Source organism: Solea solea, chromosome 6 (assembly GCF_958295425.1).
Source record: "Solea solea chromosome 6, fSolSol10.1, whole genome shotgun sequence".
Classification (NCBI taxonomy): Eukaryota; Metazoa; Chordata; class Actinopteri; order Pleuronectiformes; family Soleidae; genus Solea; species Solea solea.
This window is the reverse complement of record NC_081139.1, coordinates 13,551,347-13,575,740: the sequence shown is the minus strand read 5'-3', so window position 1 is coordinate 13,575,740 and position 24,394 is coordinate 13,551,347. Positions and strand designations below refer to the sequence as shown.

Below are 24,394 nucleotides of genomic sequence, written 5' to 3'. Positions count from 1 at the left end.
TGTTACTTCTTTCACTGATGTGTCCTTTATGGCGTATCCTACGTGGCTGACCATAGCCCATAGGTGGCAGTAATGTACATTTCAGCCGTTTGTTTGTTTTGGGGTTTTTTTTGGTAAAAACTGTAAAAATCAGGCTTATTATTACTTAAAATGTAAAGCTTTTTATCATCTAACATTGATCTACTACTGACAGGGACTTATTAAGTAATTTCAACTGATTCCTACATCTAAACAGGGTTTAGTTACATTTGTTTCAATTCAATTTACATTTGTGGATGCATACTTTGCAAGAATAAGAAGCTGAACCATGTTTATTTTACATGGTCAAATCAAAACGTAACGTCCAAAATGATCTGCTGTGAATATTTAATAATAAATATAGAGTTGCCTAAATAGTTAACTTACATATAAATTATTGTACAATGACCACAGTTGTAGCCATTGTTCATTAGATTTTTTTTTTACACACGTGTATATATATATATATATATATATATATATACATACACACATATATATACACACACACACATATATATAAAAACATATATATACATACACACATATATATACACACATATACATATATACACATATACATATATATATATATATATACATACATATATACACACACATACATACATACATGTATATATGCAAAATCAAAGTGTGTGAGGATTCAGGGATTAAGGGTTTAGGGGAGACATTGGGATTGGCCTTTGGCTGAAAATGTCTCCCGGCTGGTAATAAAGAGTGTTTTCTGGGAATAACTCCTGGTGAGCGGACATTTAATTGCTAACAGTGTGTAAGAATCAGATTATAGACCAGGTGCAATATGTTTGTTGGTTTATTACTCCACTGACATACAATTGAGTGAGAGTAAAGTGCAGGTGTCCTAAAGTGAATGTAGAGTGAGACCAGGCCTGCAAAGACAGACATGTGCCACTCTGTAAAAGTGACAGCAGCTTTAGTCTGGAACTGTTTTTATCCATTAGACAGGGTGGCACTTAACGGGGGAAACTGGGTGGATGAGGACAGCATGAACTCCGACGCAGACATCATTAATTTCTTCTTTTTTTTTTTATGCTGAGACTAAATTGCTATGTAGATGGGAGTCTAATTGTATCATTATGAGCTGCTGTTGACAGCTGAACGTATCGTCATTATTTAAGGCATCCATCAAAGTTTTATTAAACTATGAGAGGGTGAATCATGCCATGATTTGCAATTTACAGCAGCTTCTGTAGTTTTGGTGTCAAATGTCAGTGGACAGACTGAAAAGTGTGGACAGTTGATGTGTGACAGGTGAAAGTTGCAAAACATTTACATTATATAATGAGTGTGTCGGAAATGGAGTGTATCTACATGAATAGTATGTCAAACCTTTGGGTCATTTCCTTGACCTCCGCGCTACGTAAATCGTCAAGACACTTAATCCTGTCGCGGTCATGACATTTATAAACCACACATACACTTATAATTCCCATTCCGACACACACTTGCTAGGGGTCTCTGCTGGCCTATGGAATTCATCACCTCACAACTACATCTGTCCACACATTCTAAGCACAGGTCTGGCATACAATAAATGCCAGCAGCTGTTCATTAAATGCTACACTTCAGGAACGATATTAATTAAGATGTTCTAACTTTAACGCGGCTAACACGGCACCAGCTGTGAGAACACAAGTTTGTTTTATGGCCTCCAGGTTTGCAACATGCTGTGCACTTGTTTTAACATTAGCAGAATAATTATGTGGTCCTTTTCTTTTTGGACCAAGAAACACTAAAGAGGTGTTGATCATCTACTGTGGGGTCTGGGAAATTCAGATCGTGGGAGTCGTCTGACATGGGATCAGTTATGGATGAGGGTGTTGTGAGCTAGAACTTATTATCCAGCTTATTTACATTCAAGACTACACCATACAGTTTTTGAAGAAGAGGGAAGCCTGATCACAGTTCACCACAACTTGAAATCTCAGTGTGCAGATTTTTTGTAACTCACTTTCAAATGATCCTTCCAAAGCCCTCTGCCTCCACCTAGTGGTGATAAGCTTGGCTGAAACTTTACAAACGAATTTGAAGACGACACAGAAGCTCCTTAAAAATAAAAACAAATTTATTAGCAATCACAGCGATAGAATGCAATACGTCTATAGGAGCATTTGTGGGAATAAAAATGCTAACTTCTTATTTACAAAGCTTGCAATTGAATGTGGATAAGCACATGCACATACAAATTGCAAATAGGCTATAATATTACACAGGTAACAAAGCTTTCCCCAGATTACCCCACACAGTCACCCAATTATACAGCCCCTCACTGCTGCTGTGGTCCCAACAATCGACATCTAAGATTACGGCGATCACAGACAGACACGGCACAACAAGTGAGATAAGTCGAGTGCGTGTGCACGATGGATTTGTAAAACAAGCACAAATAAGTACATAAGGCCAACGTGTAGTATTGTAGCAGAGGGGATAGCTCGCCTCGATCTACTGACACACTAAGAAATGCATCAGGGTGTCCTGGTCAAGCAAGGAGCAGATTAATGTTCAGTGGCTGAACCCGGGGAGAAAGCATTTTCTTGTCACTGCAAAGGAAAAGACGAGTCAATCGATACGTCGCTTTTAGAGCAGCGAAGCTTTGTCCTTGAACTGCTAAGACTTGTTCAAAGAGACACCGGGATTCAGACCAGGGGTGAGGCGAGGCATGGAGCACATCAAGCATCCACCGCTCTGAACTACTGCCACGTCACCTGCTTCCCCTTCGACATGACTGACACTGGCTCTCTGTTCTCTGAACCCAAACACAACAGGGATTAGCAAACACACCCAATGCGCTGTCCAGACAGATTTAAACCAACCTGAGAAGTGCAAGCGAAAGCCGGCCCACATGTTAAGCTACATAAGAGTCACAGGCTACAAGTGAAGAAAAAAGAAAAAGTTCAAAATGATCCAGCAGCCACACAAAATGTAACATTTTCCATTTTCTCATTTTTCACAATTTTGGTACAGGACTGTCATTGTATTTATACAATTAGAGAACATTAGATGAATTTGTCAAGAGGTGTTGTTAATCGTAATCGAGGGATTTCTGCTGTCTTTAAAAACTAAGTTTTATATAATGGGCTTGAGGATGTATTCAACAACAACGGTCAGCTTGGGACTCACTCAGCCAAAGGCACTTAAATATCTCATCTGTTCATCTGCCTCGAAAAGCACAACCATTCACATTCAACCTCTGTTGATCTTGGCATTTGGCGTAAACTCTCGTTAATGTCACATAATAAAATAGATACTTCAATCTGCTAGCAAATAAACACAGGCTACATTGCCACGGATTTATCACGGATTGCAGGCATCGTTGTTTGGCAATTAAATGTTAAAAAAAAAAAAATCACAATCTCTCAATGTCACATATACAACAAATGTTGACAGGCAACATGGGGGGGTGGGGGGAGGAAGGACATTTGATTGTGGATTAGGAGGCACTCCATCCTAAATTGGATTCCTGCACTGAAGGAAACAAGAGGATAGTGAACAAATAAACCAAGAAGCAAGTCTGTAATGACAGGCAATAAAGGCATGATTGACAATCCAGCTCCTTGCACGGTGCTAAGACAATGTTTTGAGACTCCATATAGTTGGGATGGTGGTAGTGCTGTGCAGGGACGACACATCTATGGTAGTGTACTGGGTGTTGAAAGTAGTGAGCAAAGAGAGCGCTGGATTACTTCATGGAGGCAGTGGAGGGGATGACTGTTGAGGACCCATGACCATAAGAGCGGTGAGGCCAGAGCTGCAAGCTTCACCTTCAGCTTCTCCTGGACTTTGAGTGCTGGATGAGCCACTGCAGTGTGATGTCTTCAGACAGGAGAGGCAGATGTTAGTTTTGGTTTCACATAAGTGTAATTGTGTGCAACAATTCATGCTACTGCTTACTTAAATGACTTCGTAATACTTTTATCGCAACAAATTCCGAACCATCCTGACTGAACATGCAACTTATAGTGGTATATCACCCCTTTCCTCTCCCCACCATTCTGTGCCCCATTTTTCCCTTTCACCCCAACTGACCCGAGGCAGGTTCTGCCAGAGATTTATTCCTGTTAAAAGGTAATGTCTTTTCTTGCATTACCATGTAAAGTGACTCGAGATACTGCGTGATGTGATTTTGCGCTGTACAAATAAAATGGGATTTGAAGCGCTGCACTGTTTGTCTAATCTATTTAGTTATTCTGCTGTATCTGCTTTACTGATTCCAATATTGTTATTTTTGAATGTGTAAAACACTGGTATAGCAACTGCACTGCAGCAAGTAGCCATTATTGACGTCTTTGTCTAGAGACACGAGGACCAGTTAATGATAACTGAAAATCCATATTTTAGGCCAACTCATGCAGAATCATTACTTTTGTTAAATACTTCTGGGTGTGTGCCTTCCTTCAGTGTAATACACAGACGTTTGGGTATAAGTTCTTTAAATCTTATGTGGCATTTAAAGAGAGAAAGTAATTACATTTAATGTGAAGCAATGAACAACACTGATTACACTTTAACTGAAAAGCACAAGAAGACATTATTCTAGGAAGACACTAATTCCTGCTTATTCACAGACTAGTTTTTTGTAAACAAAGTAGCAGTTGGCACATCATTCATAGACCAATCGACGCCTGCTAATAGTGTGCAGATCATCTGCAGAGGTCTGCTACGGTACCGCACACAAGTATAAACAAGGCTTCAACCTCTGTTTGTTGAGATATACAGTATAAGTTAGTCAGAAAGCCAAATTGCCATAGTCAGAACCAGCAAGTGCTCAGTTAAAAAGACTTAGAAGTCATCAAGACACCACTTTCATCATAGCATGGTTCACTGCAGTGACAGCACATCTAACAAAAGTGTTGCATTAAAACCTCCTTGGACAAAACACCTTGATGTCTCCTGAATAAGCCTGATTTGCAAACCGTCTTCCTGAACCTCCCTTCGGATGTTTACCTATGTTGTCTTTCTCTTTGCAGGAGACAGAGTAGCAGCAGATCTCTCGGTCCTGAATGGCAGACAGGTTCCTGCAAACAGAAAACGGGGGATATGTGAATTGAATATCTTGAAATGTCTAGAAATGAGACGCCTCATTTTCTTTTAAGAGCACAGAATCGCGCCGGTATTACATGAGATCATTGAACATCTCATTAAAGAAGAATGTAATAATAACAGACCACGTTGTGAAAGCTAAATATAGTTGAACTTTATAAAACAACATTAAAATACAAAGAAATCTGACTCATGCCGCACTCGTGAAGAGTATGACAAAAAACATGAGAATTTTTCTGAAATACAGTATTTACTTTTGTTCACTACACTGGATTGTCAACAGAGAAACAAAAGGACTCACATTTTCTCAATGAGCTGCTTCTCATCAAGTGCACTGGGCAGGTCTCGTTTGTTGCCCAGAACTAAAACCTGGGAAATGAACAGGAGGAGAAAGGGCCGATCAATATTCAGAAATGTCACTATGTTATCACACAGTGTGATAATACAAGATTTCATGTCTTCACATGCTTCAAACTTTAGGGAATAGCATGTGGTGTCAAGTCACTGTAGCTAGAAACCTATTGATTAAAGCTTTTCAAAACAATCGTCTCGTCCGATAAGATACTGAAAACTCTTTTCTTTTTTTTTTTTTAAATCCAATATTGGGTTCAAATAACAACTGCAGTGTCATCAAGTCTGAGTCACTGCAAGCTATTAACTGCAACAGTTCAGTCACTTCAACAGCATCAAGTGATGAACCATGTTGAGGAGAGACCACATGTCTCCTGTGCTTAAGTTTTAGAATTTATTTTAAAATCCTTTTAGTGGATTATAAATATCTTAACACAGTAGCACCTGGATACTTCTCAGATGATTGTAATGTTTAATGTTTCTCTTTTTTCTCGTTCTACGGGTGAGGACAAAGAACTTGTAGCATCTATGGTCCTTGTCTCAGTAACAGGCGGAGTCGCCGAGCTACTACTCTATGTTGCAATTTTTGCATTAAAAAGTGCTGTTAAAATTAAGCCTGATTTGATTTCATGTTGAGGCTGAAATATCATGAGATTTAGGTCCAACAGCAGCACGTTTCTTCTTACAGGAATTCCCTGTAGTTGTGGTTTGTCTAAAAGGTTGTGCAGTTCATTTCTGGAAGCTTCTATCTTGTCTCGGTCTGCTGCATCCACCATATAACTGCAAAGGAAAAATAAATAAATAAAGATCTTTACCAATGATATAACTGCTGACATGAAATACTTTGCTCAAATATTCACATAATACCCACAAAAGTAAATAATAATAGCACTATATCACTAAAATTTAAATTAGTGAAAATAAGGTTCAACAACGGATCATTTTTAAAACTGAAATCACATTTTGAATTGATGCAGCATGTGACCCAGGGTTTATACTTAACTGTCAGAAGTTTAAGTAATGATAATTCATCATCATTTTCATTCTTGTTGTGGAATGAAGTGTTATTATTATTATTAGTGTTATTTAATATTTGATTGGTATCTCACTGGACTAAAGCAATCACAAAAATTGATTGAAGTAAAAAATGTATATTTTATATAATTAGTTTTCAACAAATTGTTAAATACTCATGCAAATGTAAACAGGATGATGAGCAATAGTGTGAAATTTCAGTGTATTTTTCAGTTCCACTTTCCACAAAAGCCCAAAGACTGTACTCGAGAGAACCACAGGAGAACTTACACGATTGCATTGACTCCTCTGCAGTAACGCTCCCACATGCTTCTGAAGCGGGGCTGTCCACCTATATCCCATATCTAAAGAACAAAAAAACAAGCACAAAGTCAACCATACAGTTCCAATACCAAGCAAAAAAACACCCTGTGTAACCTTTAGGTACCTTTAAAAGAAGCCAATCATTACAAAATTACAACCGTAAACTCTGCACTTCAGTCCAGCATAAAATTGATTGTCAGTTTAAAAGTGAGAGCATCAAGCTGGACCCTGACTTTTCAGCCTACCTTTATTGTCACATTGCCTTTAGTGACCTTCCGCATGTTGAAACCAACTGTGGGAATCATGTCTTCACTGAACTGGCCTGACTGTACAAGACAAAAAAAAAAGACATTGTTAAAAACACATTAAGCGTTGAACTGAGTAAGCAATAAAACAACAAACTGTTTGTCTCGGCTTGAGGGTCAAACTTTCTGCATTTCCATAACAAAATGGAAATCTGTCCACATTGTTTTTAAGTCAGTTTCATCTCACCCAAGTCACATGAAAAACCAAGAGGATGTGAACCACTTCAGTGCATGTTGACACAATGAACACAATTATCACAATAGTATTAGCTACTGGAAGACTTAAGGTTATTTGCCATTTATGTAGCATCAGCTTCCAATCAGGCTTTCTACAACCAGCCAGAGCAGTGAGTAAATGTTTCAAAAGATGTGTCATCCAATCATAGCGCCAATGTATTCTGATTAGATAGGCACAAACAATGTTTACACATAAACAACGTGATCTGACATTGGGCAAACGAACAGTAGACAATTTGTGTGACTCATATTTGTCATGGGCCTTGTTGAACAGCTATTGGAATGTGTGTGTGTGGAGGAAGAGGCAGCACATAATACCAGTTCACCTGACATGACCGCAACAGGGACGAGAGTCAACAGTGCAAAAGGGCTTGAAAGCCGTCTTCAACTTTAGAGCACAGAGTACACAACCATGAAGAAACAAACATCAAAACACATATGTTATAATTCTCAGGCGTGGCTCGCTAAATTATCACAGAATATTCCAAGTCTGAACAATAAAACAGGACTGACAACATGCTGTTAACATATCCTTACGACAGAGGAAGTACAAGCATGAGCCTGTGGCAAAACTAAACCCGGCTGTGCAGGCTTACAGTCATGACATTTAAAACCAGTCTTCAGTTATGAAGATGTGGCCGATGAGCCTAAAATGAAGAAAATTATTTTCATGGTGACAAAATAATCCCTTTTTCTTGTGTAGCCATTTTATATTGTCTAGGAGTTTTTTTGTTGGTGCCTGAAGACATAGATCAAAATCAGGTGATCAGCTGATGCAGTTAAAATTATTTTTAAAGAGACATAATCAGAGAATCATCAAAATGGGGGATTATTTTATGCTTCCTGTTAGTTTTTGATGTTATTAAACCAGAATTTAGATTTGATTTAAAAATCCTTTGATTTATAAATGTAAATTTTTTGAAGTCAAGATTTAAAAACAACCATTTTAAAATAATAAAAGGGTAAAAATCTCAATAGAAGTGCCCGGGTTGACTACTCTTATCCTGAAGTATCCTGAATAGGCCGGTGTGTAAAAGTGATTTAAAATGTTCAATGTCCTGGGCAGATTTAATTTTCATTGATAAATCGCTCCAAAGGAAAGGAGGAAGCTAGAGGAGGGAGTGCAACACAGCTCTTTTCCTTTTCCCCCCTGTTATTTTAAGGTTAAAATAACATTATTTCATTCATAAATGATATCCTGTTGAGTTCTGAAATTCAATCCTACCATAAAAAGTGAAGAGATACTGGGTGGAACAGTGGAATTTGTTAGTTAAAATAGCTTATGTTGGTTATAGAGTTGCAGGACTTGTGTCATGTGTCAATAAAATAATATTCAAGGGAGAAGTCCACATTTGATAAAAAAAAAGCAACCAGTATATTCAAAGAAATAAAGCACTGAACATATATTTTTCTCCATACAGTCCTATTACCGTAATATTCTTCTTCTTATATATTATTCTTTATTGTAAAACATCTTTTGATACGATTCTTAGTTGGTTAGTAGTAGTGGTTAGAGGTGGGTCAAACTATTGATTTGGTGATATATTCCTCATGCAATATGATAAGCAATACACCAGGGCAAATATCAGTATTTTAATTAGTAAATGAAGGTACTCTAAGTCAAGAGTTCCTGCCAGTCTCACCTGACTTAATGCACTTTGTTCTCTGTGTAGTGAATAAATAGAGAACTCCTGCACATACGTTTTGTTTTATTCAGTTAGACAGATATTGGGATGTATTGCTATACGATTGTCTTGCAATTTTTTGATTATCAAAGAAACGTTGTATTGAGATATTATTTGTATTGTTACAACAATACAAATAATACCACCGTCTGTTTCTGTATCTGTTAAAAAATAAACCACGCATAAATGAATCGTGGACCATGTATCGCGTATGGTTTGGTATCGTGAGGTACCCTGTGATTCCCAGCCTGAGTGGAGTTGGTGTTAAGCACCACTACGTGTTAGATTACTTCCCTTTCCCCGTTTGTTTATTCTTTGTAAAATCTGATTATAGCCTCTACTTATTTGCACACCCATCGGCCCCAACATCACGACAGATAACTACAGCAGTGGCTCAAGGCTTCATAGGTTCCTTTACACCCAGCTAGATGACGTAGTTAAGCCGAGGTGTTTACTACACGCAGCCGTTGTAAACGTTTGTCAACATGTTTCTTGGTGTTTGTGACACACATTACAACACGACTGCCCCAGCTTCATTATTAACACACACACACACACACACACTCTCACTGTCACAACTTTGTCATGTTAGCATGTCCAACAACAAACTACTACTACAGCAGCAGCAGCGGGTGTGTGTGTGTGTGTTGTTTGTAAAGCAGCAGACATTATTTAGCGACTGAGTCATGTCGTGTTGCTGGAAATGCGGAACTCTAAAGTGTCACTGTAACACAGACACAGTAAGAAAACAACAGCCAGCCTAAGGCCCGCTCCCCGGCTCAGCAGGTGTGCTAGCTTCTCACCGCAATCACATTGACGAATGTGGTTTTCCCGGAGGACTGCAGTCCCACTAACGTCAGCTCCATCTCCTCCTTCCAGAACAGGGACCTGAACCAGTCCAGAAGTCTGTTGATGAGGGCCAGCATCTTGGATGACACAGCAGTCGCTGTGGGCGTGTGGACGTAGACAGTCGATTGTGGAGTGGCTAGCAGCAGTTGAGTCTACACATGAAGTAGCGAGTTGCTTTGTCATGTCATGTGATCGCCTGACAGTCGGGTCTCTTCTTTTTCTTCTTCTTTTGGGTGTTTGTTTGATCCATTAGACGCTGGACTGGCCTAGTGCTGCCACCTACCGGTTGTTCCTAAAAACCCCTTCAACACAAATATTTTAAATAATATACTAATTAAGTGTGGACTGTGGCCATTTTAAGATACTGTAAAACAACTATTTTGTATGTACAATGTACAATCATCTTTTCTTTTTTTAAGTAAACAGAGCTTTTTACTATCGATCTGGTGGAGTTCGTTTGTTTTGTTTTATACTTGTCTGTTTTTATACTTGCATGTCAAGAGCTGCTGAACAATGTGACTTCCCCCATGGCTTAATCAAAAAAGTCTGCATGTATAAAGCATACAGTATATATATATATATATATTTATTTTTTTTTAAATAAAATACAAGCACTCACAGTTAGATAAAACGGTTTGTTTTTAATAATTTCTAGCTTGTATTTGCAGTGTTTCAGTGTTAGACACATTACAAACATTAGATACACAGATCTGAAGGCACTCATCAATTCCATAACATTTTAAAATTCCATACCAAACATAAGTTTTATACTCCTGACATGGTCCTCATCTCACCCACATAATATTAAGATCGGCATATAAAAAGAATTACATATTGATTTTAATCAGTGCAGAAAAGCACTATGATGCACGTGGTCCATTCAACTCTGGTGGCAAAGCTGCATAAAACAGTGTTGTGCAGTCCAGTTACACATGGACAATGAAGAAAACAACCAGTGTTGTAGACTGCAGTCAGCTCAGTTACTCCACTGACAGCCCTTGAAAGAAATTAGAAAGGAAGAGACAGAGAGAGTCCCAACATTGTTAATTATACATTATTTACATACAGTACATTTAAGATGTGCTGTCATTACCTGTGGCCTGATACGGGAGTTGTACTTCTCTGGGTTGGCTGCACTCATTGTTGTCGTGTAAACAGTGATTCTGAGAAGGATACAAAGAGAAGGATGCACATACTGTACTTTTAAAAGATTTCATAAAAGAATTATATTATTTAGTATCAATCAAAATTGCTGTGAAACTCGGCTGTGGTTGTTTTGCGTGCCACCTGACACAAGTATGTACGTCAAAACAATGGTGTCAAACAAAGATGTATTGATTCCTGAGGAGAAGGCATTGGAGAACTGAAACTGACCTGTCATGTGTTTTAGTGCACTGCACTTACCCATTACATACTGGAAACAGCGACAGAACCTGCAAAAGAACAATCTGTTACAAATCCACACTTTCAGAAATGTGCACTGTAGATTTTCTCCTAGGTTCCCATGTACTTTTCTCCATACTTGCCTGATAAAGAGTATCCATGTTGATGTGATCCTCGCCAGTAGCGTTCAGTGCTTTGTTGGCTATTTCTCTAAAGAAAAGAACATTCGTGTTATAACACTAGCAGCAACACGTGTGTATATACAATATATTATATTATGTGTGTATTTGTGATATGACCCACCTTCGATGATCCGTGGTTGGAGGAGGAAGCCAGTGGTCAAAGTTAGTCTCCACTCTGTACCATCTAAAACAGGAACACACTGGTTTATGTCTGGATGCAGTTGTGTAATCACACTGGACCAAGGCTTGGTATAGACATTCAATTCATTAAATGTTCAATACTGTATTCACATCAATATCTGGACTTTAATACCAATTCCCGAAGGACACTTTTTTCAATATTTAATTTATTAAATCGGTTTCACACCAATTAGTGACAGTGAATGTGTCCTCATTTTTCACATTAGGCGATACAGAGGAAGTTCAGTCGATACAACACTGGACTGGACTCAGATCCTGTATTTTCCCCACCTTCCATTCACGGGATCCAGAGGCCAGATGTCAGCAGGTCCCGTTCGGTCTCTGGTGATGACGACCCCTTCCCTGGCTCGCACGCCACCCACAATGTAATACACCCCAGTGATGATGGGGATTTTAGAGAGACGTATGACTGCGTCCTGAAAGTCCTCTGCTTCCTCCAGTGTCTGCATCAGTTACACATTATTAATTCATTAAATTTTACTACAGTTTTTTCATTATACTCGTTTCCGCAAACCTACTCACCTCCCTGACCAGCCAGCTGACCGGGGACCTCCGCAGGAGCAAGGCAGACACAACATTCTTCCACCAGTTCCACCAGCGGTGGCTACCTGTGGATAAACAAAGTAAAATAGTGCTTCAGGCGCTAACACTTAAAGCTACAGTAAGTTAAATTTGGTGAGTTTGGTTGTTGTTAGTATTCTGTCTCTGCGTGGTATTAGTGAACAGAAATGATGTAACATTATTTGTATGCTGTTGCCTCTGTCTGTCTTGATATGAAACAAATTTCACAGAGCGAAACACGGTCTAAACACCGCTATACTGAGACGTCGTGTGGAGCTGACAGGCTAGACACACGCTGCACCTTTAAAACAATATCATGTCTTGTGACAAAAAAAAAACAAGCCAAAAAAGTGAATCCTCAGTTCAGTAGTTGAGAAATCCTGCTTACAAACAGAAAATCACTAGGGAACTATTGGTCTATTGGTTTCTGAGGAAACACGACTATTGAGAGGAAGTGCGATCTTACCTCGTTGGTCTCCAGAGACAGTAAACTTGTTAGGACTCTGTCCCGTCCACAGTCCAACATAGCCAGCAAAGGAAGTTCCACGGTACTTTACCTGGAGAACAACAAAAGAAGATCATATTGTATCAGGGGAAAAGAACTTCCACTGTGCACCAGCTTGCATCATTTCTTTTAAAAGTGTGTGGAGGCCTGTTTGGAATGAATACGGTACCTCTCCATCCTTCAGGAAAACTACGTTGATCGTCAGATTCCTCAGAATAGAATGTGGATAATCAAGATTCCTGCCATGGTACACGGTCCCATTTGTGTCTTGAGCTACGATGCTGGTGCAAAATCTACAAATAAATACATCAGTAGACATTACTGAGTTGTGGGGTAAATCGGGTAAGCTTTCTTAAAGGATGACTCTAGGTTCATATTCCAAACAGGGGGTTGATTCCTGAACCTGAAGTTCTCATATCACCTCACTAATGTTTCAGAGAACTGGGGACAATTCCTTAACCTAAAGATTGCTGCTGTCTCACTTTAAAAGCGTTGCTATTATTATTCCTTCCCTCCGTCAGTCGAGACAGAAAACTAAAAGGCTGCTAGGCTTAATCAGCATTGTGTGAACTTATGTGACAATGATATGAGGGTAACGGACATTTGTTTACATTTAAAAGTTACACACTACAGCTTTAGGCTTGAAAGTGAAGAAAGTATTACAAAGAAATTCTACGTACGCAGATATTTCATAGGCAAAGTTGAGAATGATGACATCTGACAGGCTACTTCCAAAGTGTGAGGCCATGCCACGGATCTCCCCGGCATAAGGTTGAGGGATGTACTTGTCCAAGGCTTTCACCACTGGGGCCAATGCATGGTGCACCCATTTTGGAACTGTGGAGCTGACAGAAAGAACAAATAAAGTAAATAAATAAATAACTAAAAACATTTGTGTGTGTGACACTAACAGCAGACAAGAGCTTAGCCAAAAGACCACATCGCTGACAGGAGCTTTAATTTTTACCTATGTACAGTCTATGACCACCACAGATAATTAACAGAAATGTTAACTTAATTTGTTTTGAATTATTGGATGTATGTGGCTTTTTATTTATTTTTTGCTACTTTTTGAAATGTCAACTGTGTAGAGCTGTAACTTTCAGAATGTTGTTGTATTGAGCAAAATGACAAACGAGTTATTTTTTTTTACAATTTACATCAATTAAGATCACACTGCGAGTTATTTTCTATTTTGCTATTTTGAAAGTGTGCTCTCCTCATCACTATAATGACTAACCTCTGCACACAGCTGACAAACGTAGCATTACATGACAACGGAGACACAAGTGATCACAATCACTGCCACTGTGTGAGTGATCAGGTGGTAACGAGAGCAGTGGAGAACTTACTCAATGACCTCTGCTCCGGCTTTCTTCAGGAAGTCTACGTCAAAGACAGTGAGCAGAGATTTCCAGCGAACCTCTGGATCGTCATCCAGGCTGATGTTCAGTGTTGGAGCAGCGAACTCCGCCTGGCACAGGCTCAACACTGCGAGGAGCAGTCCGGCGGCCAGCGGCATCGCACACCGTGCCATTTCCCCAAGCAGCTACCGTCTGCACTGCAGCCCGAGCTCGGAGCCTGACACACATATACACACACACACACACACACACACGCTGCAGCCAGGGCGGAAGTGCAAAATAACAGTGTAGTTCTCTGAATGGCCACAAGAGGCTCTATTGACAGCAAAACTAAACATGTTTACAACCTTTAAACTACAAGTTTGTTTAGACTGAATGACTAATTTGACTTTTGTACGACAACTGTACAGTGAGTGATGTTATTAGGTCTTAAAGGGGTAGTCTAGAGAGTTTGAGGTGTGGTTCATAAAACCACTCTTTCTTCACTGACTTGACTATTATTGATAGACATGTAACACTATAAATTGCATTAATTATATTATAGTTGTGTTGTTTACTCCAAACTAGTGTCAGTCTTGTTTTTAACATTAGAGGTAGGTTATTAAAATCACAAAAACATGGCCTAGTTTTTATTTGCATTTTCATATTCAAAGTGAAGCGCTAAGTGTGACAATACTGACCGTAAATTGAAAAAAGAAATGCAAATATACAACAGCAGACATTGCATTTGCTGCAAACTAGTGAACTAGAAACTTTAAACTTTAATACAGATACAGACATTTGAAATAAATGTGGAATATTCAACTACAAAATCAAAAAAGTAAGTTATGATAAACACTACTTAGATATATGAATGTATATGAAGACATCTAGATTTCTTTAATATGTTAAAATGTGTTTCTTCCCACACACCATTGGGGGCTGCCCGGGTGACACAATGATAACATAATTAAATCATTGCCTGCTTTAGTCTACAAACATGTTCACAAGAACATGTTCACAGCTTTTTTTGCCATGAGGAAGCATTTCCAAGCTGGAACCTGAAGTTTGTAAACAGCTCACTTGTCACACAACGGTGCATCAAGAAAAGTGTACATTTCTGTATTATTATTGGGGATCCACATCCACAAGCTGATGTTCTGAATTTCTGATAATAATGACCCTCCAGTTTGGTGTCAAATTGAGCAGGATTTTGAGTAATCCTGATTCCCTTCACTCTTTAATTTGCTCCCCACCACCCCTAAGTAAATACTTTTGGACGAACAAGCCAATTGTTTCTGGTTGTCTGAAGATATGGTCTCAGTTCAAATATAAACAAGCACTAATCACTTACTCTATTTTGGCAAACATCAATTTTGTTCATCACTTACAGACTCAAATTTCCATTTGTGGCATAGGAGAGGGGTTAAGTCTGTGAAGGACCTGTTTAAGGAAGGGCACTTTGTTTCTTTTGAACAGCTAAAGAAGGACTTTAATATCCCCCCAGTCAGATTTCTTCAGATATGTACAGGTATGGAGTTATGTTAAAACATACTTCTCTCTAGAGATTCAAGATTCAGCTGTCAGTTCTTTTGGAGTCTGATGGCAGTGGGAAATAAATTGTTTTTAAGTTGGGAAGAAGAGAGTTTTTAATAATAAACCCTTAGGGTACTCGGATAAATGAATGTTTGAACATAGATCCAGTTGACAGAGGTGTGGTGTTGCAACTAGCCTCAGTCACATGTTTTTGGTTGTGCCCTAAACTGTGTCTATTTTGGACAGGTATTTGAAGATGATTTTTTCCTAAAATATAGCTATTTCAGGTATTTTTTTTCTGAATTGATGAAAAATGTAAATTTAAATTGATGTATTTGCTTCTTAAGAGCTCTATTTAACTGAAGCAAATGTGCTGCTTGTTAAGATTAATCCCACTTTACTTTTTTTGGTATGAGACGCTTTGACTTCCACTGCCTTCCAGTGAAAATTATTCTTAACTATTAACTTACATTTTTTAGGTGAATGCATTACACTTCCTACTGAACTGGTTAATTGAATTATTTTTATTATATTAAAAAAAGGGGAAAAAATAACTGTTTTAACCCCCTTAGGCAGGGGTGCTCAGTACGTCGATCGCGATCTACCAGTCGATCGCAAAGGTAGATTCAAGATTCAAGATTCAAGATTCAAAGTGTTTATTGTCATATGCACAGTAAAGAAACACGTTTCCCTGTACAATGACATTCTTACTTTGCTGTCCACTCAAAAACACCAGCATAAAGTAGAAAAGAAATGCTTTTGTAAAATAGTATAAATATACATAAGGAAAATATAAATATAAATTTTACCAAAAAAAACTAAATATATATATGCATGAAATAAGTGTAAACGTATGCATATATACAAGAAGAAGAACTGTACATAAAGTGAACACTGGTTGTGCAATTTGATGCTGTGCAAACAGATTTAACAGATTTAAAGTGACACGTGTCAGGTTTAAAGTGACGGTAACAGATTAAGTGACAGTGTAACCAGGTGACAAGATTATTGTAGTCCTGTTCAGCTGTTAAGGATTCTGATGGCAGTGGGGTAAAAAGAGTTCCTTAGACGTGTGGTCCTGCATTTGGCACTCCTGTACCTCCGTCCTGAGGGCAGGAGTGTAAACAGTCCATGTTGTGGGTGGGTGCTGTCCGTAGCGTGGGTAGATCGCATAACGTTAAAAAAAAATAGACTTCAGCCTATCATCCATCCTGTCACTTGATTGATATACAGGGCAGCAAGTCAGCTGACATCTGACTTTTTCTGACACTTAGGTCACTGCGCATGTGCAAACAACGGCGCTAAGTGCAGCAGCAAAACTAACAAGATAGCTAGCGAGTTACCTCCAATTTTTCTCTTAAACTTAAGAAAGGGTATAAAAATGAGTGGGGGAGCTGGACCAAGTTAAAAGACAAAAACGTATCACTTTCATACAGAATGGGAGGATGGCTTTTGTTCACGATGACATTTTCGAAGTGCGTTTGATGATCATTTGTTAGTGTGCTTGAGGCTGGCTGTCAGCAGCTACTGTGCTGATTCCATTCAGTGCAAGTCATCAGAGTAAAGTCAGGTAATGACAAAAAATGTACATAGTTAATTGTGTTGTGTTGTGCAATATGGGCTCATGTGGTTATGCAAGGTACATCAACATACATTGTACATATAAAGAATTCTCAATATATTTATAAATAAATATATGTTTTGCATTTTTGTAGTAGGTAGATCATTTAGACTTGGTCATTTTATAAGTAGCTCGCATGCTGAAAAAGTGTGAGCACCCCTGCCCTTAGGTGACTTTCCTGTAATGTATTTGAATATGCGGTGCTGTGTAGTCTCCCGCCCAGTAGGGGTCGCGCCACACAGGTTCTCTGTGAGTAGTGGCTGGACGGAGAAGCCGGCGCTGCTTCTGTTTCCTGGTGAGTGGATGTAAACAGAAGGAGGACGTTCACCTGTGGATGGTAGCAGCAGCAGCAGCAGTGGTAGCAAACATGAGCAGACTGGAGCTGTTGAACGTGTTTGTGAACGACAGGCTGGCGGCGGCCGGGGAGGAGATCGTCCGCGCCGTCAAAGACGCGCTGGTCGAGTATCAGAGTGAGATCCTTCGCTCCAAGGAGGAGAACGAGCGGCTCAGACGACTCCTGAATGTGGCCGTGCAGCGGCTGCTGCTGCAGCAGACAGGTGAACAGCAGCGGACAGGTGAGCAGCAGCAGCATCAGCAGCAGCAGCAAAGGGCCACGTCCCATGAAAAGCACCCCTGTTTGTTATGCAGCATGGCTGCTGTCAGTGTTGTCGCTGTCACTCAGACACTCCTTTCCTGTATGACGTCATTTTAGATACGATAATGGTAAAAGTACAATAATGACAATGCCCAACGATAAACTGTCAATATTTGTCTTTGTTTAACAATCAGCAACATGATGACACTTACATTCAGTAGCCACTTTATAAGATACACCTGTAAAATGCCTTGTCCATGTCAGAGGACATTGGCCAAACTTTTTTGTTTTGAAATAAAAGAGAGCTACAGTCCCCACATGTTGGTACTGATTCAGTGACTTTTGGATTGAATGCCAACAGCAACATATTAATAAATAGGCACTTGTTTCAAGAAAATCTCTGAACTATCAACACAATAACACCGTGAAGCTGGTGGGCTACAGCAGCAGAAGACCACACCTGACACTTAATTTGGTATTATCTGTACCTACAGAAGTAGCTGGTGAGTGTATCGATTGAGAGCTGTAAATTGTTATAGTATTTACATTCATCATAGTATTTTTTTTTTTTTTTTCTTTTAAATGTTGTGGTTGTATGAGGTACTGTCGCATACTACTCCCCTGCACCAAGAAGCAGCCGGAGGCTCATTGTCACTGAGGCCTTGGCTGCCAGGAAGGACAACTTAAAAAAACTTATCAAAAGGTTAATTGACAAAAACTACACTTGATGAAGTCTAAGATATTTTTAAGAATATGTTTGTTGCTTTATCTCACTGTTGGAGTATCTGTTTTGACTGGTGGTTGAATTAGTAAGGTAAATTTCAAATGTGTTTTTTCTTTTTTTTACTTAATGTTTGAAATACTTTGTTTCTATTTGCCTACATAACACAAACGTAACAAACAAGGCAGCAGTAGAACATCAGCTCCTGTGTCCTCTCAAGCTAAAAACATTGACTGTGGTGCGAGACAGTGAGCAGTTTACACACTTCACTCTCCAGTCAGGAAAGTACAGAAATTGGTGAATCGCTGAAGCTCTTTGTAGTAGTTTGATACCTGATCAGATAAGATTAGCAGGTTTTTGAATGGCGTCAAGAAGAAGAGAACAGGGAAACCAATGCAGGCCAGGACAAGATAGCAGTTGAGACAACAATATTTTCCTTTATCTGCACCAAGAATGACTATGATGTTGTTCACTTTTCAGAACCTGTTCCCACTGTCCATCCCCAAGATGATGGTCAGCCCTGTGAGTGGAGGAACAGTATGGAGCTGCTGCCTCAGGTTAAAGAAGAGCCAAACCTCAGAAACATCCAAATAGATTGTTCATATGAGGCAAGAGACTCAGAGGAAGGGAACTGCAGTCACACAGAGACAGTACAAGGGTCACTTCCTCTGCCAGCTGAGACTGTGTGCAGCAGACGAAGCGTCTCCCCACCTCAACTCACATCCCAAGAGTTTAAGACAGAGGGCGACAGAAAAGAGAACTCTTCCAACAGCTTAGCATCCTCTCTGACTGATCACACAGACTGTAGCCTGGCTCAGAAGGACTCTTGCTCCAGTGCAGCAAAGAGTCACAGAACTCAGAAAGCAGAGCACCAGGTTAAAGGGTTACTCTGCTCAAATGGAAAACAGAGTGTGCACGTCCTGCAGATAAAGAATGTGAGATCCCTAAAGCCTCAGCTGCCTCGCGCCTCTCACCCAAGCCAGAGCATCCAGAGGTGGCACAGCTGTAAAGAGTGTGGGAAAGGCTTCAGCTTTGCCTGCCAGCTGGAGGTCCACATGCGTTGGCATACTAAGGAGAAGCCATACAGTTGCACGGTGTGTCGCAAGAGCTTCACCACAGTCAGCATGCTGAAGAGGCACCACCGCATCCACACTGGAGAAAAGCCCTTCCGCTGCCACGTCTGTGGGAAATGTTTCAACCAGTCGGCACACCTCAACACCCACTTCAGGCTCCACACCAGAGAGAGGAGCAGCTGGGGCCGATCATCGCACACCAAGTGATTCCGAGCAACAGGAAATCAATTCGTCAACTAATAATAACTTCCCGAAACTGCGGAAAATTGAAACTTTCCGGCTCACACAGTGTACGAAACTGGTGTTTGATTGTGTGTTATTGTTCAACATTGTTATTGTTGTGCAATAAAGTGTGGCATACGACATTTTCAGTGACACTGATTGCACTTAACAGAAAATATTTGTGCCACATCTTACTCACCTGTGTCATAGTCAAATACAGACAAAGCTGTAACAAATCACAAATACAGGCATTAATAACAATAAAAAAGTAAAAGTATGAACTTTATGAACTCTTTCTGCTATGACCAATCAGAAAAGGTCAGACTCTATTATTGTTATATTTGACATTGTGCTGTGGTGGTTAGCACTGCTTCCTCATAACAAGAAGGCCAAAGGTTTGACCTTTCTGTGTGGAGTTTGCATGTTGTCCTGAGGCCAGTGTGGTTTTTCTCCCACAGTCCAAAAACATGCAGATTGTGATTATGTTAAATGTGGACTCGAAATCGACCGCAGGTGTGCACGTGAGTGTGAGTGGCTAAAAAGGGTGACCTCTCCAGGATATCTCCACACTGCCTCGAACCCACTGTCAGCTGAGATTAGCTTTAGCTCACTCTGGGGGCTTTCATTTGCCCCAGCACAACACACTATGGTTTCATGTTTTATTTTTATTTTTTTAAAGAAAGCTACAAAGCAGATTTCAACTGTCATTATTGATGGTTCAGAATCAACTAAAAAATAAATGAAAAGTATTTTGTTGTGTGATGAAGATATGGTGTACATTTGTGGACAATGAAACTGTTGCGGAAAGAGTCAGAGTCACATCCTGTTGCTTTACAGTAGTTTCATATGGAAGTCAGGTGATGTGACGTAAAGCATCCCTCTTGATTCCACATAATGTCATAATTGCATCAGAAAACCTTTTTAAAAAAAAGAAGAAGAAGAAAACCACATTACAGTGTAATTTAGTTCAAAGCCCAGAAAAAGCATTTTCCTATGATTGATGTCACAATCGCAAGGTCTTGGTCTTTCTTGGGAACAAGGATATTTTATATTAAAACACTATACTATGTGCTTTTGCAAGCGTTCTTTTTCAAATGACAACACATTATGAATGATTAATGAAGTCTTTTCACCACATTTAGTGATGCACTAACTAGCCTTTGTATCGTCACATAAGCTTCTCGATGACTGGATTAACTGGACACAACACTATTGGGGATTTATGATATAATTTCAAATTTGACTGGAACAGTTTTCTTTCGCCTTATATGATGTATATGACAGCTTGTGATATCTCATATAGATAAATATGTGGTTTGTGACTGGTGAAAACACAGCCACAGAATCACAGCAGGTGCCAATTATCCATGTTAGACTGTACCAAGTGGTCAGGCAAAGGAGAGGGGGGTCTGGAGAGGACTTTTTGTTAAGTTTGACCTCAGCTGACCTTTGCTTATTTATTTAGTTTATCGTGAGCTCACTTTGAATTAGTGGTAAGAGATTTGTACAATATTTGGTAAGGTAAAGTTGTAAATATATGAATTAATTAATAATTAATGTTCCACTGGACGTGTTTGTGGTTGTGGGGGGGTTTGTAGTACAGACCATTTACGCCAAGAGGAAAGATATAATGTCAGTAACTGGTGAAAGTACAAGAAAGAAAAGAGGATAAAGTAGAAGACGAGTTACATGTTGTTTGTTTGTTGTGTTCAATAGAAAATTTGACCCAAACAAGCTCAGTTTGTGGCTCAAGTAACCGCCACAATTATGGCTCGGCCCGGGATATACGACCGCCCACACACGCGGTACACCTGCCCGCCAACCTCTGGTGACGCTGGGTACGTATGCACGCAACGTCACACTGGGAATGGGCTCAGAGAAAGTGGGAGAAAGTGAGAGAGGGGAGGAGTGGAGAGAGTCCACCACACACACACATACAGAGAGAAATAAAGAGAGAGAGAGGGAGAGAGAGAGAGAGCGCGCGCGCTGCACTGCACTGACAGGAAACACGGAGTCAGAGCTCCGGTAACGGCACCAGCGCTGAGGAGGCGGTTGTTTTCTGATGCCTCTGCGGAGCTGACGGTGCCCGGTGCTGCAGCGGGGGAGAGGAGCGGCGGAGCAGCGCGGGTAAGAGGACACTTTTTTCTACTTTATACCGTGACTCATCCTTATATAGCTGAAGCTGCCATGGCAGTGACGCATACCGGGTGGTGTCTCGGCTCTGGCCCAACTCTGTCCCGGCCCGAGTGATGATGATGGTGATTTGATAATGATGATGATGAAGAGGGGAGGCTGTGTTATATGACAGTGGCTGAGGAATGCTGCTGCAGCTCCAGTGTTGTCCACCAGGCTGTGAGCGTCTGTCCGCAGTGCTCATGGTGCACTCCTGGGCCCCCGCCTCTCTGCGCATCTTCTGGATGATGCTGCGGTTTTGTTGGATTTTTGCTACTGCTGTTCACAGATTGCGTATAAAGGCACCAAAGTCCGCTGAAATGAGCGGAGCCAGGCTCTGCGTCTGCAGTGGCCTTTGTGGGACGTGTCATTGCAGAGGACGACATATGTTAATAGGTGGAAAGTTGGTCTTGTTTGTGCGAAGGCCCCAGGCTGCAGGCAGGCAGGTCTGTGCAGCACACAGGGTGAGTCAGGTCTCATCTCTGGGAGTGGATCACAGATTATATCACTGATGGAGGTGACAACAAGATCAAAAGTCGACTTATATTTCACATATCATGTCACCCAGTGGAGGACACACATCTGTGTCACTTGTGTTTGTGCCTGAGTGCATCCCACAGTGACCTTGTTGTATATCATCACTTGTAAATGTATGTATTCCTTTTGCTGATTTATTTAAAGAAGTAGAGAAAACACCCAGAGAGCCAGTCTCCACCATGCAAGGCAAGGCTGCTGTTTCTCACAGTGTCACTACACTCTCCTCCTCACTAGCAAGGTTAACATTTAGCTTAAAACAATCCTAAAGCTGGATACTGTGATGGGAGAACAGGAAGATGACTCTCAAATGATCCAATATATTTGTCACACTCACCTATGCATCCCATAAGCACCCTATATCATCACATGATCTGAAACTGAAACTTCAGTCAACCATTATATGACCTTCTTAATTTCCTTTCTTCTGTCTCATGCATTTCCTCCTTTAGTATCCTCACCTACATAATATTGCCAGTTTTTTTTTAGCTCATTATCACTTTGAAGTCAGCAGTTTCAGAGTGTTTTCTCTTGTTGACCATGTTGTGGTTATTTTACCTTTTTGTGGTTGATCTCCTACAAAACACTGCAATTAGAGTTTTGAATTGTTAAATTGTGTTTTCAGGGAATATCAATGATGATAAGCTTAAGTGACAAGTTCCAGTGTTCATAATTAGACTCCTCAGTCACCAATGTCAGTCACACTTTATAAATAATCCATGAAGTAAATGTAAATTATTCACACTTTTTATTTGGAATGTGGAAGATGAAGTCAGCAAAAAAAGAAAATGTGTAGTTAGTCTTCATATTGCATCATAATAACTTTACAATTATAAACTATGAATACAGTATATATATATATATATATATATATATATATATCTTCAACTTTCGAATATTCGTGATGAGATAAGTGTTTACAATTTAAATTTGATTTTAATGCATTCTGGAACAGTTTGTGTCGCCACTGAATGGGCTGATATAAATCTTATCTGTGGTGTTTAGCTGAGTGTTTTAATGGCCTGTTATTCTGTTTATTAATCTCCAGTGTTATACCTGTTTTGTTCTTATTCAGAGGTTGTGGCCTGGATGTTTGTTGCTATGCATGTGAATCTGTTATGGAATGGTTTTCCTTGACATTGCATTACAGCATGATTAGTGGCAGGTCACACAATATGGTTACCATGGCTAAGACATGCTGCATAACATGTCAGGCCCTATTTCACAGCTATTTCTGTCTATTCTGGTTTCAAATGCAGTTCAGTGGTGTGATGTGAGACGGTACTGTCTCAGACAACCTCCAAGTTACCTTCATCAGGATGGAGGGTCTACTGGTGGTCAGGGACTGAATCCACTGAAAGTCTGTCAGAGGAACTGAAGGTCAGACCAAACCTGAGCCCCGGTCCCAAATGGGACTGTTTTCCTCAAAGAGATGGTGTGGTGTTTTAGTCATAGTGTTCGTTTCAGCTTAGTTGTTCACAATAATGCTGACAAAATTAGCTGTGAAACAAAAAGAAAGGGAGAGCCTGGGAGAGAAGAAAAAACAATTGCTGTAAGAAGAAGTAGATGTGTAACCAGTGTAACTACCCAATGGCCCCTAGAAAACAAAACAAGTGGATTATCTTGGTGATTTTTTTCCAGAGTTGCCACAGTGGATGATCTACATTTTTGATTTGGTGCATATTTTTACACACTGGATGCAACCTTCCCATTTATCCGGGAAGCCTCTGGTTACAAGCCTAAAATACAATACATCCATGGGCAGCCCATCTTCATGATGTATACTAATATCCATCCATCCATTTTCTATCGCTTTATCCTCAACAGATGGTGCTTTGCCTATCTCACCTGACATAAGGCACCCTGGACAGTTCAACAGTCCA

General features: G+C 40.0%; 4 protein-coding genes across 4 annotated transcripts in view; 2 read left to right on the top strand and 2 right to left on the bottom strand.

Moving 5' to 3' along the window:
* Positions 1-3,366: 3,366 nt before the first annotated feature.
* Positions 3,367-10,058, bottom strand: LOC131461421 (ADP-ribosylation factor-like protein 8B). The gene is made up of 7 exons (XM_058632675.1): positions 9,817-10,058; positions 7,032-7,112; positions 6,754-6,827; positions 6,135-6,228; positions 5,399-5,466; positions 5,002-5,072; positions 3,367-3,870 (listed from the first exon to the last, which is right to left on the bottom strand). Exons 1-7 carry the CDS (start codon positions 9,937-9,939, stop codon positions 3,821-3,823), a joined length of 561 nt encoding a protein of 186 aa, XP_058488658.1. The 5' UTR covers positions 9,940-10,058; the 3' UTR covers positions 3,367-3,820.
* A 425-nt stretch (positions 10,059-10,483) lies between these two features.
* LOC131460897 (N-acylethanolamine-hydrolyzing acid amidase-like) lies at positions 10,484-14,316 on the bottom strand. Its single transcript, XM_058631773.1, has 11 exons — positions 14,047-14,316; positions 13,375-13,539; positions 12,864-12,987; positions 12,656-12,746; positions 12,151-12,236; positions 11,899-12,071; positions 11,549-11,611; positions 11,389-11,455; positions 11,267-11,295; positions 10,956-11,025; positions 10,484-10,859 (listed from the first exon to the last, which is right to left on the bottom strand). The coding sequence occupies exons 1-11, from the start codon at positions 14,229-14,231 to the stop codon at positions 10,839-10,841; spliced, it is 1,074 nt and encodes a 357-aa protein (XP_058487756.1). The 5' UTR covers positions 14,232-14,316; the 3' UTR covers positions 10,484-10,838.
* Positions 14,317-17,378: 3,062 nt separating this feature from the next.
* Positions 17,379-20,828, top strand: LOC131460586 (zinc finger protein 850-like). The gene is made up of 3 exons (XM_058631194.1): positions 17,379-17,889; positions 18,760-18,795; positions 18,883-20,828. Exons 1-3 carry the CDS (start codon positions 17,529-17,531, stop codon positions 19,788-19,790), a joined length of 1,305 nt encoding a protein of 434 aa, XP_058487177.1. The 5' UTR covers positions 17,379-17,528; the 3' UTR covers positions 19,791-20,828.
* A 947-nt stretch (positions 20,829-21,775) lies between these two features.
* nfasca (neurofascin homolog (chicken) a) overlaps positions 21,776-24,394 on the top strand; it is a 92,858-nt gene continuing 90,239 nt past the window's right edge. The window contains exon 1 of the mRNA XM_058632738.1: positions 21,776-21,932. The gene's annotated coding sequence lies outside the window, so the exon portion shown is untranslated. The remainder of the gene's footprint in view (positions 21,933-24,394) is intronic.

What these genes read in the sequence shown, in the direction of transcription:
- LOC131461421 (XM_058632675.1), bottom strand. Translation starts at nt 9,939, where the DNA reads ATGCTGGCCCTCATCAACAGACTTCTGGACTGGTTCAGGTCCCTGTTC. An exon ending in AGAGGAGTCAATGCAATCGT is followed by an intron (nt 6,229 to 6,753) that starts GTAAGTTCTCCT and finishes TTTCCTTTGCAG; the next exon opens with TTATATGGTGGATGCAGCAG. An exon ending in CAAAGAGAAAGACAACATAG is followed by an intron (nt 3,871 to 5,001) that starts GTAAACATCCGA and finishes TCCTGTCTGAAG; the next exon opens with ACATCACACTGCAGTGGCTC.
- LOC131460897 (XM_058631773.1), bottom strand. Translation starts at nt 14,231, where the DNA reads ATGGCACGGTGTGCGATGCCGCTGGCCGCCGGACTGCTCCTCGCAGTG. An exon ending in TGTCTCTGGAGACCAACGAG is followed by an intron (nt 12,237 to 12,655) that starts GTAAGATCGCAC and finishes GTTTATCCACAG; the next exon opens with GTAGCCACCGCTGGTGGAAC. An exon ending in TCAGCTGGCTGGTCAGGGAG is followed by an intron (nt 12,072 to 12,150) that starts GTGAGTAGGTTT and finishes TAACTGATGCAG; the next exon opens with ACACTGGAGGAAGCAGAGGA.
- LOC131460586 (XM_058631194.1), top strand. Translation starts at nt 17,529, where the DNA reads ATGGTAGCAGCAGCAGCAGCAGTGGTAGCAAACATGAGCAGACTGGAG. An exon ending in CACTCAGACACTCCTTTCCT is followed by an intron (nt 17,890 to 18,759) that starts GTATGACGTCAT and finishes GGTGCGAGACAG; the next exon opens with TGAGCAGTTTACACACTTCA. An exon ending in TTCACTCTCCAGTCAGGAAA is followed by an intron (nt 18,796 to 18,882) that starts GTACAGAAATTG and finishes AATGGCGTCAAG; the next exon opens with AAGAAGAGAACAGGGAAACC.